At 36.3% G+C, this 15,963-nt stretch overlaps 2 protein-coding genes across 3 annotated transcripts in view; one reads left to right on the forward strand and one right to left on the reverse strand.

The window, feature by feature from the left end:
- LOC135210020 (constitutive coactivator of peroxisome proliferator-activated receptor gamma-like) overlaps positions 1 to 2,349 on the reverse strand; it is a 138,697-nt gene extending 136,348 nt beyond the window's left edge. The window contains exon 1 of the mRNA XM_064242791.1: positions 2,218 to 2,349. The gene's annotated coding sequence lies outside the window, so the exon portion shown is untranslated. The remainder of the gene's footprint in view (positions 1 to 2,217) is intronic.
- LOC135210021 (nucleomorphin-like) overlaps positions 1 to 7,258 on the forward strand; it is a 41,184-nt gene extending 33,926 nt beyond the window's left edge. Inside the window, exons 2-6 of one of the 2 annotated variants that reach the window (XM_064242793.1) lie at positions 444 to 861; positions 2,243 to 2,419; positions 3,400 to 3,457; positions 5,755 to 5,826; positions 6,425 to 7,258. In XM_064242793.1, the coding sequence (XP_064098863.1) occupies positions 460 to 861; positions 2,243 to 2,419; positions 3,400 to 3,457; positions 5,755 to 5,826; positions 6,425 to 7,041 (1,326 nt within the window). In that variant the 5' untranslated portion in view covers positions 444 to 459 and the 3' untranslated portion in view covers positions 7,042 to 7,258. The remainder of the gene's footprint in view (positions 1 to 443; positions 862 to 2,242; positions 2,420 to 3,399; positions 3,458 to 5,754; positions 5,827 to 6,424) is intronic. The other variant, XM_064242794.1, reaches the window with a different exon arrangement.
- The last annotated feature ends 8,705 nt before the right edge of the window (positions 7,259 to 15,963 follow it).

A 15,963-nucleotide genomic window follows, 5' to 3' on the forward strand; every position in this document is an offset into this window, starting at 1 on the left:
CATTTCCCTCAAGGAGACAGAAACAAGGGGAAGGACAAAAGGAGAGGAGAGAAGAGAGAGAGAGATAGATTGCTTCATTATAACAACAATAAAGAACAAAAGGAGGAAGAGAGAGAGAGAGAGAGAGCGCGTTATGGGTATAACAATAAATATACTCCTGGGCTCATAAAAATTTAGGTAATGGCTTCGAAAGTAATTTTTCCCTATCTACCTTAAAATGAAATCGCCCGATATCCTCTTTGACATAAATCATAAATACAACAAAGAATCATCAGCATCCTCACATGCTTAGCCAAAGATACAAAAGATTATCTGATACCTTGTCCTGAAATTCAAGATTAAAATATAAAAGTAGGCGTTTCCTCATCTGAAAATTTAATTATTTAAATAAAAATTGTCCATTTGGAATATTTAACGTTTAAATAGATTATTTTCTTTCCCAGGCAACCGACCGCCGAGATGGAGGACAACGTTTCTTTCGAGGATGAGGTCAACACGATACCAAGAACCCACAATTTCGTCAGTCCATCGTCCACTGCAACAGCTGTTTCGCTCTACGACAACAACAATTCTCATAACTCCGACAACAACAACAGTCACTACAACAGCAATCTAAACTCAGCATCCGGGACCAGCCAAGAGCAATCGCCGGTGAGCAACGAGCGATACAGGAGCCACGAAAAGGCAACAGTTGCTGCTGCCAGCGTGTTTTTCAAGGGTTCCTCCAGCAGGCGAGACAGAGAGACGTCCTTATGGCTGACGCGGAGCGTGACTCAGCCCAACCTTTGTTCCAGAGAGGATGCTATGTCCTTGGCTGCTGCCTCAGCCGCTGTTGCTACTATTCCGTCCGCAAGCACGCAGGTAAGGTGCCGTACTTTTGCGTTTGTGTGTACGCGTGTATTAAGTCTTAAATATTGACAAGTAACAAGACAACTTTATAATATACAAATACAGTTAGAATTTACGCTACATTAATTTCCCGATTGGCTGCTTTTCTTATGAATCAAGGCATATACAATCGCTGCTTAGGTTTCCACACACACACGCACATACACATACCCATATATATGAGCCGTTGCATAATGATAAAACACACATACCTATCCTGGTACTAATCTAAAATTTGAAAAAAAAAGCCTGAAGGATAAATATTCACAGCAAATTTAACAACCTCGGTCCCACTTGCCCGAAAAAAAAAAGTACTGGGCTTCGGGTCCAATCATGAATTTGAACTTTTTTTTAACTTTTTTTTTTTAGAACTGTACCTCGTTGAATTTTTCCCAAGCCCGTCTTTTTAATTTCCTCGGGAGTTAGTGCAAGCAAAGATCACAGAGAAAAGAGTTATTAACGTTCGGGGGACTTTCGGCTTGAATGCAATTTCCCTGGCGGTGAATTATTAATCAATCATTACTCAGCGTGCAGCAGAATGAGCGTGGACGCATGAAAAGTTTCTGCTTTCGAGCGTTTATTAAAACGTAGATTTTAGACAAAAATCTTCAAAGCACGGTCGGGCGGAGTAATACTGAATCACTTCTTATAGTAAAAAAAAAATGCTAATACGTAAAAGAACCTTTGTGATATTATATATATGTGTGTGTGTATGTATGTATGTGTGTATGTATTTTACAAATACTATAACATATGTAAATAAATTCTTCTGTTAAAACAGGATACGTCTCAAGTATAAAAGGCCCATTAAACCACTCTGGTTTGAAGCTAAGGACTATATATTTCGGTGGCTAACTTCCACTACTTGTAAGGGTGGAAGTTAGGCAACCGAAATACCGAAATATATAGTCCTTAGCTTCGAACCAGAATGTTTTAATGGGCCTTTTATACATACATACATACATACATACATACATACATATAACATAACATACATACATACATACATACATACATACATACATACATACATACATACATACATACATATATATATATAGATATATATATATATATATAGATATATATATATATATATATATTTATATAGATAGATAGATAGATAGATAGATAGATAGATAGATAGATAGATAGATAGATAGATATTATAGATATGCAAACACATACACACACATAAAGGCTGATAGCCACAGAAGTAAAAAATAAGCAGATTTACCCAATTCTATGAATCAAGGACTTCGTATAAAATAATCAGAAAAATCGAAAAGACACCCCATACACATATACATAAAGCGAATTTTCACTTACCTGTCCATTCGTCTGCCCGTTCCAGAGCGCAGAGAGCGTCCTGCGTCTACCCAATAGATACGGCTGCTCCCAGGTGACGACGTCTGACAGCGCCCTGTCCTCGTGCCCCAGCAGTTACGAGGGGAGCCTCTCTGGGGGCACGTCCAGCGAATTTTTCGACGCCAGGTCGTCGCTGTCCGCCCCGGTGGAGCTGCTGTCTGAGGTGATTATAAGAAATCAATTTAGCTAAGGGTTTTAGATTCATGTTTTTAAAGCTCCAGGGTCTTAAGTTATCAATTATAATATATTCGCACCACCCGTGCATCTGATGTCTAGGACAGTCCCTTACGACGCTCCTGATTGGCTGTTGATAAGCCAATGACAGGGCTGGAAACTCTCAGTCTCGCTCGAGAGTTCACGTAGGCAGGATGTATGTTCCCCCTCTCCTGAGGGATACTTTTGAAAGAGTATCCCTCAGGAGAGGTGGAGCATACATCCTGCCTGTGTGAACTCTCGAGAGAGACTGAGAGTTTCCAGCCCTGTCATTGGCTTATCAACAGCCAGTCAGGAGCGTCGTAAGGGACTGGCCTAGACATCAGATGCACAGTTGATGTGAATCTACTATAGTGAAGTTTATCTAATTTTATTATCAATAATTAAGAGGACGAACCCTATTCATATGGAACAAGCCCACCACAGAGGGGGCCAATGACTTGAATTTGAAGCTTCCCAAGATTATTTTGGAGTTGATTAGGAAGAAGTGAGAGGAGGTAAAGGGAAATGCTGACAGTAGAGATCTCACTTATTAAAAAAGACAAAAATAAGTTAATAAAATAATAAATAGATAAAATTGTATTAAAATACAAGGAGAATAGTTTTATTGTCGTAATGCATAGCAAAGGAAATACCTTTTGCGTTGTTTGTTGAATAAACAATGTATGATGTCAAGTAGTCATTGTTGAATTAGCGTTTTGTTATAACGATTCTCAGGAAGAAATATCATATGAGATATCTACAGCCATGAACAACATCACTTACTGAAACTCAAGGCAAAATAATCATAAATAAATCTTAAATCTCATAAAATTCTTAAGACTTCGACGAACGATCGAGAACCCAAAGTTTGAATATATATTCATTGGTGAAATATTCATAATAATTAAATAATAACATTCATAATTTTCATCTCTCTCTCTTTTTCAGTTCCTGTCAGCACTGATGTCTCGCGACTACGTAGACGCCCTAAACCTCTGTCAGTCAAGTAAGTTACGACTCACCCTGAGTCATGACTCACGCGGAGTCGGCAGAGTCAATTAAGTCATGACTCACGCTGAGTTAGCCAAGTAAAGTAAATCATGACTCACACAGAGTCAGTCGAGTTGAGTCAGTCATGACTCACACCGAGTTAGCCAAGTAAAGTAAATCATGACTTACTATGAGTCAGCCGAGTTTAGTAAATCAGGACTCACACAGAGTCAGTCGAGTTGAGTCAGTCATGACTCGCACTGAGTCAGCCGATTCAAGCAAGTCATGATTAATCCTGATTCGACCGCGTCAAGTAACTCACGATTCATCCCGAGTCAAGTAAGTCATGACTCATCCCCAGTCAGCCAAGCCTAGTAAGTCATGACTCACACTGAGTCAGCCAAGTCAAGTAAGACACGACTTAGAGTGAGTCACCCGAGGCAAGTAAGTCATGAGTCACTCTGAATCACCCCAGTCAAGCGAGTGACGACTCGTTAAGCTGAGTCAGCGATCAGACGCACGAACGCACGAACTTTTCATTACACTCAAAATAATGACGAGTGAAATGAACAGTTTGTGTTCACGAATTTAAACTTTTTTTTTTTGAGCTGAACTTAATGGCAGATGAGACTAATTTCTAGCTTTTTTTTTTTTTTTTTTTTTTTTTTGTAAATGGTCTTTTTGAATTTCACAGATCGATGTTAATGGTAGACATAAAATTACTAGTTTGCCGAGTCAGTTCACGAATCTAAAATACGAATGAATGTTTTCATTACATAAGCTTTCGAATTTTATCTCTTTAATTTTTTTAATTTTCTACTCTTATAAACATTCTCATGAAATGAAATTTTAAATCTACGAACTTTGCAACTGAATGAACTTGTGAATTTCATGAACTTTCGAATCTGACGAATTTTCTAATATGCGCTAGACTAGATGCTCATAAAATATACATACACATAAACATTAACCAACAGATTTGTGTACATTCATCCTCACGACTATTTCATATTATCAGTCATTTTCCGTCACTGCATGTCATCAAATCTTGCCCTCTACACCCAATCCCCAGATTATTTCCAAAACGTAAAACAAATAATACAGACTTATATAAAAACGTCAAAAATGTTTCTGTAATTGATACGCAACCCCACCCCCCCCCCCCCTCAAAAAAAAAACAGGAAAAAATCAACTACATTTTTCCACCCTGGAATGAATTCTCTCCCCTCCCTCCCTTCATGTTTTTCTCGAGTCGGGGAACAGGAAAAAAAAATGTTCGTAACGCTGAAACGAGAATTTTGCTCGAATAAGGTCGGCGTAAATTGTCAAACTGCTGCATTTCACGCTTTAGCTAAAACTGCCTCTGTCTGACCATTGATGAATTTAAAATAGGAATACTCGTGTGTGTGTGTGTGTGTTCTATGCACATAAGACATAAATCTATAATTAAAAAATATTATACTTTAGAAAAAAAATGTTATCAACCTCAAATACTGCCTTTTCAACGATCTATGTCGCAACCAAAGGCCTGAAAAAATTATACAACACTGTCCGACGTAAGCAGAGAGAGAGAGAGAGAGAGAGAGAGAGAGAGAGAGAGAGAGAGAGAGGAAATTGTAATTCTAGTGTACATGTGTATCTAGTCATCCCGTTTTCGGCTCACTGAATTTCCCATTTTCCTTCCATTACTCGTTGGGAAGCTGAAATAAAAATCGGTTGCGCATAAACGACCACCGCTGCTCTTTTGTCGCTCGGTGAAAGCTGGATTATGGGTTGGGGGTGGGGGGAGGGGACTTCCGTTCGCTACATTAACTGGGCGGAATTATTTAATTTTTTTTTTCATAGTCGTTAGTCATTTCTCTTTTAATACTATTTTACCTTTTTTTTTTTTTCCTCGACAAACGCATTAAGCCTTTTCTCTTATTTCCTATCATTCTTTCACAATTACCATTTCATTTCCTGGACTATAGAATAAACAGCTCCAGAAATCTAATACCAAGTCGAATCTAGATTCCTGGATTTCTAGAAAGCGGAGGAACAAAAAGCAAACGTAAAAATATATTTATTCTCTCCACAGAACAAAATATTTACCAAATAAAGCCAAACCGAGATACCAGGAAAACACTGCATCGGTTAATATAATAAGTGGAACACTAAAGAAAACAATGAAATGATGATTAAATCAAAAAAAGTTAAAACCACTTAATCAAAGGGATCATTGAATTAAAAAACTGATAAAAGCGGGAAAATCTCCAAATGTATGCAAAATTCTCTCTCTCTCTCCCTACTAATGTATTCTCATTCATTTTCCAGTTCTGAAATACGAGCCACAAAATGCTACGGCGTTGGAATTTTATCCTTTGCTGCTGACCAAAATCAAACAGGGTAAGCTGAATAGTTATGATGATATTGATTTGTTTATCGTAAGTAAACGCACGTACATACACACACCCAAATATATATATATATATATATATATATATATATATATATATATATATATATATATCAGTGCGAGGGTGTGTGGACAAGGCAGACCAGTGAACCCCTACATATTTATTTATTTCCGACGTTTCGTCATTATATCTTTATTACATCATCAGGGATCCGTTGAATAATGAATAAATATTTAGTGATTTATTCATTAATAAACTGATCCCTGATGATGTGATAAAATATATTACGAAACGTCGTAAATAAAGAAGTATGTTGGAGAGTTAAATATAATAATAATACAGCTTCTCTTTTTATCTCACCTTAACTCATAATATAAATACATTCCCCTAGCGAACCTATAAATGATAAACCAACCTTACTTTCAAGCAAGATATTAATTGCTACCTTTAGAAATATCTAGTATATATATTCCGATTTTAATTTCGGGGAATTGTTGCAATGTAAAAAAAAAACTAATATTTAGAAGCGATTTTCTATGAGCAATTTAATTACTAGATTAACTGACTGACAACGTATCAACCTCCAGGCAAAGACGACCACCCATCAACCTCTGATGACGATACAAATGAGGACAGTGATGAATTGGACAATGACGATGATGGAGACGAAGAGGAAGAAGAAGAGGAGGAGGAGGAGGAGGAAGTTGTAGTAGTAGTAGTAGGAACAAGCGATGACGAACAGCAGGAGGAGGAGAAGGAGAAAGAGGAAGACGACAAACACGGGACCAAAACAGAGCCGCAGAAGCAGTTCCAAAGCAACAGCGTCGACGACCAGCACCAGCGAGCTCAGCCTACTACACCAGCAGACGGCGTCGCCAGACAGCCTCCATCATCATTGCAAGGGATCGACCCCCACCCCTCATTATTCCCCTACTACCCGTCCGTCGCCATGTCGACCTCGAACAGCATGGACTTTAGCGTCGAGATCGACTCGGGGAGGGACTCCCTCTTCACGCCCAGCGATTCCGACCTCAACCTGGAATCGGGCGAATCGCTCTACTCGTCGACGGATTCCAACCTCAACATGGTTCGGTCGGGGAGCGATTCGCTGTTCTCGTCCACGGATACGGGGCTCACTCTGGACGCGGTCATTCAGTCGCTAGAAAACCTTGGGGTCAAGAGCAAGCAGCGGGCTATAAAGTAGAGGCCTAATCTTGATTTAATTTACTATATATGTATTAAAAGGACCCCACAAAAACGCCAAATTGTAGAAATTTAATGCTATATAGTTCGGAGAACAACCGTCTCCCTCAACAGTTAAGTCTACCTGTTGAGGGAGAACGTTGTTCTCTGAAATATATGCTAATAATTCTCTACATTTTGGTCTCTTTTTATTAGATGGAATTTTGTTTTAACAGAAAATATTTTATTTCAGTCATGCATTATAGATTAGTAATTATATCAATATATATATATATTTATATATATAATATATATATATTACTAGACTTACTAGTTTTTCAGATTTTTTTTTAAAAAAAGCGTTTGCATGAAGTAAACAGATTTACGCAATATAAAAGTGAAAGATATTAGCTTACTAAAATCATGAACTAAGTATTAATACGTTAGGGAATTTCATCTTGAAGTCATGTTATTCTTTTTATAGAACTTACACAAGGTATTATAAACGTCTCTGATTAAAGGACTGGAAAATTTTGAAGTCTTTGAAAAACGTAAAGGGGATCTCGCCACAGATTCAAGATTTTGTCACAAATATCTCGGCAAAAATATATTAGTGGACAGTATACTCTATACTACCTTCCATGAGCTATAAAAAGCTGGAAAATTACAGAAAATAAAAGATCTTAGTTAAGCAGTAGCCTCTAGTTAAGGTAAAACGCTTTCAAGATGTGATAATCATGTATAACTAAATCATGAAAATATGGAACTTGATGACTTATAAATAAAGATAAATTCCAAGAATTAAAGAGAAACAACGGAGTTCTGCGAGGTCTTTCGAATTATTGTCCTTTACTTAGCAAGTAAAGGACGAGAAGTTGAAAGGCCTTGCAGTACTCCGCTGTTTCTCTTTCCTTCGTGGAATTTGTCTTTATTTATGGGATAATCATGTTTATTATACGAGGAAAATAAAATGGTTAACTTGTAATAAGGGAAATGTATGGGTTATATAAAGTAGCATGTTATATATTAGATGCTATTTAAGTATACATCATGTCCACGTTTACATAAATGGTATAATATAATAATTATAATAATAATAATAATAACAATACACCGTGTATGAAGAGAAGCAAAAATATATAGCCTCAAATTTTCGTCGACAAATGATATGACACTCCATTATTCCTGCAAAGTGCATTACTTTACAGCTTCCACCATAAAATGATTACCAGAAGCTATCACAGATCACGTGTAACGGGAAGTGTAGCGTGTTTCCTTCGAGCAAAGTACGGTAGGTCTATTGTTTTGATAAGGAATTGATTTCACATCAAACTGATCACTCAGAAATTATGTCAACCGCTTGTAAAAGTAGCCTACAGTTTCGGAATACAGTTACTATTTGGAAATCAATCGATTGCCTGAGGATGATACTGGAAGTCTTAAAATAAATATAGCGGACATATGAATGAGTTGGTATGGTACTTTATATAAAAAAGTGAAGATTGTTGACAAAAGAACGAGCTAAATAAACTAGACTGCTTGCTTGCAAGCAGAACTGTCTGGAAATTAGATTTGTGTAGTGTACCTGATTACATTGCTATATCATTTTCATTTCAAGTTCCCTAAGTAACGAAAAGGCTTTCAAAAGTCTTATTCAATTCCACCGTTACAAAATGCAATTCGTTATCAACGAAGAACCACTAAGGTGTATGTTCGCATGTAATTGTGTGTTATATAAAGTTCAAGCTTTTTGAAAAGACGAATGCACCGTGGTGAGTGTGTGTTTGTGTGTATAACTCTTTCCATAGAGATAAATAATTTACGAGTTATTCAAATAGTGGATAAGGTATCATAAAACAAAATAATGTTTCAGTTAATTCAATACCAGATTATCCTTCATTAAATCTACTGTGCTCTCAGTTATCCTACACGTTCATTATATCACCCGATTTTCCTTAGTTCAACCCATTGTGATCTCAGTCATCCCACTCATTCATTTTATCATCATACTTTCAGTCATTCAATCACTTGTGATCTTGATCTCAGTCATCCATCTGATTCATTTTCTCATCATATTTTGCTTCAAAAGTCCAATATGATCTCAGTCATCCCAAACATTCATTTTATCACCATATTTTCTTTCACTAAATCCACTGTGATCTCAGTCATCCGACACATTCATTTTATCATCATATTTTCCTTCATGAAAACTGTGATCTATCATCCTAAATAATATTCTCTCACTGGATTTTCCTTCATGGAATCCATTGTGACCTGAGTCATCTCAAATATTCATCTTATCACCAGATTTTCCTTCACTGAATCTATTGTGATCTCAGTCATCCCTCGCATTCATTTTATCACTAGATGTTTCCTTCATTAAAGCCACATTGCTCTCAGTCTTCCCCAAACATTCTTTTTATCACAAGATTTTCTTTCATTAGATCCATTGTGATCTCAGTCATCCCACACATTCATTTTATCTCTAGATTTTTCTTCGTTAATTCCACGATGCTCTCAGTCATACAACACCTTCATTTTATCACCAAATCTTCCTTCATTACATTCATTGTGACCTCAGTCTTCCCAAACATTCATTTTATCACCAGAGTTTCCTTAAATAATCCGCTGTGATCTCAGTATCCCAAACATTCATTTTACCACTAGACTTTCATTCATTAAATCCAATGTGATCTCAGTCATCCAACACATTTTATCACCAGATTATCCTTCATTAAATCCACTGGCTCTCAGTAATCCCACACATTTCATATCCAGATTTTCCTTCATTAAATCATCTATGTTTTCAGTAATCCAAATCATTATTTTTCTTAGAAGAATGTAATGCAATATATATATAATATATATATATATATATATATACTTATATATATATATAATATAATATATATAATATATATATATATATAATATATATATATATATGGAGGAAAACTTCAAGTAAAATTTCCAAAAACATCAAGAACCATTTTGACAGAAAGATATACGACTAACATGAATTGCACAAGGGGTAATAATTCCTTGTCCCCGCCCCCCCAAAAAAATAAGACCGAAAAATGCGAAGGATGCACTGACGAGAAGGGGAACGAGAAAGCGCATGACTTATGGCCACTAAATCTGGGGAAATATGCGCTGACGAAAATGTAAAGGGAAAAGGGGGAAAAAATGTCTAAGAGTAAAAGTAGGGAAAGTGGAACCCTTAACTCAGCCTGACAGAGGAAGATGTAAAGCATTAGTGCTCACAATTTTTGGTCTGTAAAATGTATGTGCTCCTTGCACGTATGAATGTTTTGTATGTATGTATAAATAATTCATATATGAATGTGTGTATGTAAGCAAATGAAATGAGCCCCTGAAAATTCAGTAGCTTCATAAGTAACCTACTTCATCCCTCTTTTCATTTGTAAATACATTCGTCCTTTGTTACCTCATTGCCGTCTTCATTTCTGGTAATTACGCTGTGATCTGAATTCAAGGGAATTGTATTTTTCCAGTATAACTAAGTGAAGTTACCAATAAAGATGTTTCATTGCAAAGAAGTGTGTTAATTTCCGTCTAGTGCATACTTCATAAATTTTATATTGATGTGCACACATTCACATACACATATATATATATATATATATATATATATATATATATATATATATATATATATATATATATATATATATACATATATATATATCTATATATATTATATATATATTATATCATATATCTATATATATATATATTATAATAATATCCCCCATATATATACAATGTGCCCCGTGTCGCGGGGGGAAGGCATTACCAGGAATATTAGTTAAAGAAAAACCCACTAAAATGTTTATACCGTTTTTTTTAAATAGTTTTATCACACAAAAAAAGTGCATTTTATGATGAAAGTGATAGAGAAAAACCAAGAACTTGTGGATATTTCTCAAAGAAAAATACAGCGAATATGCAAATTTTCAGCGAATAATGGGGGTATATGTTCCAGAGAGAAATCTGTAAATACATGAGTCCGCGAATCCACAGTGTGTGAATACAGGGGGTTCACTGAGTATATATATACAAATATAAACATTACATAAAACACATACATGTATACTTAAAATAAACTTCCGACTCACACTGGAATCGAACCCAGGTCTCTCCAATGAAAGGCACGGGCGCTGCCAACTTAACCACCACACAATTCATAAAAAATGGCTGGAGGCTTAAGTATTTTTGTGTACCTGAGATTTCTCTGGGGCAGGCTGCTGCCTAACATACCAGCGAGTTTTGACCAACTTCCCGACCCACCAGTGAGCCCATTGGTAGCATTTAATTCCAATTATTTATGTATGTATGTATATGTGTGTGTGTGTGTGTGTGTGTGTGTGTGTGTGTGTGTGTGTGTGTGTGTGTGTGTGTGTACAAAAGGCCAATGGGTCTGCAACCAACAAAAAATCATTCCGAGTTAACGGATGTGTACCACCAAAAAAAAAAAAATAATAATAATAATAAAAAAAATGAAAAAAATGAACTGATTAAATCAAAATGAGATCGCTATTACTCTCCCGTTAATGAGATTAAAGATGATTTAACGGGGCTAACGAAATGAATGGGAAAAATGACAGAAGAAATTAACTCGCTAATTAACTAGAAAATAAAATCCTCGAGGCTCTGCGGATTAATAACACAAAACTTTTGAGGGTAAAAATCTATAGTTCGTGGCTGCTCCACCTCAAATCGTGCAAAAATGAGGAATGGGGAATTTTGTGAAGGAGAGAGAGAGAGAGAGAGAGAGAGAGAGAGAGAGAGAGAGAGAGAGAGAGAGAGAGAGAGAGAGAGAGAGAGAGAGAGAGAGAGAGAGAGAGAGAGAGAGAGAGAGAGATTGTATAAGGATAGATGACTATCCAGTATACATAATATAAGCATACTTATTAAGTCTTTAGTCTTAAATGAAATTCTTCCTTTTAATATTTTGTGTACATGCATACACACATACATACACACACACACACACACAAATCACGTTACTTTTTCAACCTGTAAAATAATATTTCCAGAAGACAGTCAAATTTCAAAATAAATAATTTTCGAACCCAAAAAGACTCAGATTTAATGCTGCAAGCCTCTTCAACTGACAAGGATCCATTTACCATCAGATACATATAAAACACTACTACACAGGAGGCACAAAGAGAGCCAAAACCCAGTGTGTCAAGATGCGATCATTCCGACAATTCTCCTCCACTCACCCTACACGAAGTTTCTGCAAAACTTTTCAAACGTCGAATTAAATATACAAAAGGTCAGATATGAACTAAAACTCCTAGCAAAGGTTTTCGTCGAATTTGAACGAATGAAATAAAACTTTGAAACAAAGAATATTTGAAATGAAGACACGATTTCATCATTAAGAAACTCTATTTTTTTTTTACCATAAGCCCTTTCCCCTTTATAGAGCTTGCGTCTGCTGGTTTATCACGAAGACCCAAGGAGTGAGGTTGAAAGGCTTACGCCTTTGTTGACCCCGGTAGACAATAGTACCCATTTGTAGATGGGTGAACTGGTGGGCGGTAACCCTAGAGCAGTCCACGTGCCTAGCAAACGTGATTGAGCACTATACCGTTTTATCACGGTGACCATATATATATATATATATTATATATATATATATATATATATATATATATCCGGTTTATCACGAAGGCCCTAGGAGTGAGGTTGACCCAGGTAGACAGTAGCACCCATTTGCAGATGGGTGAAACTGGTGGGGGGGAAACCTTAGAGCAATCCACTTGCTAGCAAACGTGATTGAGCGCTATACCACTTAACCCCGGTGACCATGTATTATAATACACACACACATACACACACACACACACATATATATATATATATATATAATATATATATATATATAATGTGTGTGTGTGTGTGTGTGTGTGTGTGTGTGTGTGTGTGTGTGTGTGTGTGTGTGTGTGTGTGTGTAGTACTGATTCTTTCAATTCATGGCTTTAACATTTTAAATTCACTTTCTACTCGAAATGAAAGTTTCGAAAATGGATCAAATGAATAAGAGTTTTGTCAATAAATGATGAAAGGATTTCAAATCTGATCATATTTTCATTCTTTTCTGAGTCTGAGTCTCTCTCTCTCTCTCTCTCGGCATTTAATGTCAATGAAACGTCTTTCTGGCTGGTACTTTTCCTCTTCCATTGTACTTTAACGAGAGAGAGAGAGAGAGAAGAGAGAGAGAGAGAGAGAGAGAGAGAGAGAGAGAGAGACCGTTCTACGGTCTACCAGTACCATAAAAACAAAACAAACTGTCTTTCCTTACAACCAATGACTGATACTTGTTCTCCATCACAAGCTATAAACTAAAATCCCTGTATGCTTTCCTCTCAAACAGCCTCCAACAAACCCCCCTAACAGCTCATTCCTTTCGTGTGCTCATAAGTGGGGTTACCATGTATGAAAAAGCTGCACTAAACTTATTCTACCAACCGTTGTGTCTAAACAATGTCTAGACTCTAGACCATATGGAGTCTAACATACCCACAAGAACAGCCCTTAACTCATTTCACCGTAACTCCATAACTCCCTGTTATCCACTCCCGCTGTCAGTGTTGGTTGCTGCTCATGTTTAAACTTTCGAAAAATGACCATTACAACAGCCTTCATTACCATAGCACCTGTTACTGCATTTAACATGGTACTACATACCATATTTTCTTGTGTGTAGAACAGCACCGGAGCTTGTCAGTTCGGCCTAAGACTACTGCTAACCACATCCAGGAGCTTCTCAATCCCGCGTATTCCTGCAAATTTCATCATACATTTTAATATGTACTCAACACTAATCAAATTGACTTTACTTAATTTGGACAAATTTTTCAAAGTAGCAGGATTTGTGAATATGAGGTCCAAGGTTCTGGAAATAACAACTGGTTTGTACAATAACTTAACTATTCGGTACATCAGGCTTCCGGAATTATATTCCAGACTGTAATAGGGACGAGCGAACTATGTTTTATTTCCACATAAAGTAACCAGGCATTCTGCAATGACTTTTAACTTTCTCTAGATCGGCGTTTTTCAGACTTTTTTTTTTTTTTCTTATACTGCGACCTACAGCAAGAACCAATAGGTTCAATTATTTAGCATCGACAATTGATATGTATATTTTTTACATTCAGCATATAATGTATTTGTATGCATGTAAAAATATTATTTTTGACACAAAGGAAAAATTAATAACATTCGAAAAAAACAATGAATGAGATGGATGTGTTTGCTCGTTCATCTCACCTGATTCCAGTTGGGACCTGAGGAAGACAAGACAATGCTACAAGCATATCCGGCGCAGTGTGGAGCCTGTTTCTGTCCCTCGTCTTTAATTGAGTTCATGACGAAAATCCCAGTTCACACCAGTAAGTAGTTGCAAAAGGCAACAATAACAGAATAGCCTTTTTACTCAGTATTGGAAATCAACCTTTGTTCTTAATCCGGGTGGGGTTACTCATCTACTGTATAAATGACTGACGGACAAATAGACAAGATACAAAAATCAAAAGCACAGCTAATAGAAGCACTCGAGAGAACATAATATCTCCGCCTACCTGGAACAGATCGTGATCTGTTGACGAACAAGACAGATAAACTCAGCACAAAAAAAAAAAAAAAAAAATGGTGCGACCTCCAGCTTACTCATGACGAGTGCAACATTTTCCCATCACGCATAAGTTGCAAACATTATATTCATAACTTAACGTGAGGTGGTCTTCGTAATTAATATTCGAAATTAGTACTAATCATACTAACAACAAGGATCAAATAAAAAGGACACAAATTAAAAATTTTCATATATTCTCAGTTATAAGTGGAAACACAAAATAATCGAACAGAAATATAGTTTCTACATTCAATACATCAAATACATTAAAACGTGCTAAAATCCACAGACAGAAACCCTGTTGTTTCGCCAAAGAAAATGAACAAAATACGATATATTTTATTAGAAATAACTTCTGTACTGTTTAACATGCACCTTATTCATTTTGTAAATTTTCATTCAAATAAATGAATCATAAATAGCCTATCATAAAATTCCTGTACCTTCAACTCAACGCAAAACCCCTTTTTCAGAACTTTCTTTTAGGCTTTCCTATCTCCAACCGCCCCCACCCCCCCCCAAAAAAAAAAAAAAAAAAAAAAAAAAAAAAAAGAAAGAAAGAAAGAAAGAAAGAAAAAAGTAGTTTGTAGGCTTACTCCCTGAGTAAGCGAAAATAAAATATTACACGAGCTTACCTGACTGAATGTCTAAAGTGCAGAGACTAAGTCTGAGTGAAGTCAAGTTATGCCAAGTAAAATTAGTAGACTAAGAAAAATATAAAAATCATGTTATGTAGACAAAAAACTGTTGACAACTAGTCATTAAATTCTGGAACGACCTTGTTCAATAATTAACGATTGATAACCTTGACCACCGAACTTGCCCCGTGGAAACGACAATGTTTTAAGATGCTTGCCCATTGATTTATACGCCCGTGGAGCTGTTTGAAATATTGGCAACAGCACCGAAATCAGATGGCATGTTGACGGAAAATGAGATTCCGTTTTTTTGTTATTGCATAAAAAAAAACTTTATCAATCGTGAACTAATGTACTCGACTTAGAATCCTGCGTAACGAAAAAGATATTTGATGTCTGTAATGGAGAAATGGTTTTATCTCTGTTGTTATAGATTTAGCAGATATGCGGAGTTTAAACACGTGGGGAAGACCCAAACAGCCCCGGCAGAGAGCTCATTTAATTTTGGAATGACTATGGTTATCAAAATTTAACCAAACTTGGTTGATAGTTAAGGATTCAAGAAAAGAAAAAAAAAAAAAAAAAAAAAAAAAAAGAGGGAGACTGAAGAGAGTGAGACCGTCGATTACCTTGG

The sequence above is a fragment of the Macrobrachium nipponense genome, chromosome 39 (assembly GCF_015104395.2).
Source record: "Macrobrachium nipponense isolate FS-2020 chromosome 39, ASM1510439v2, whole genome shotgun sequence".
NCBI classification, from domain to species: Eukaryota; Metazoa; Arthropoda; class Malacostraca; order Decapoda; family Palaemonidae; genus Macrobrachium; species Macrobrachium nipponense.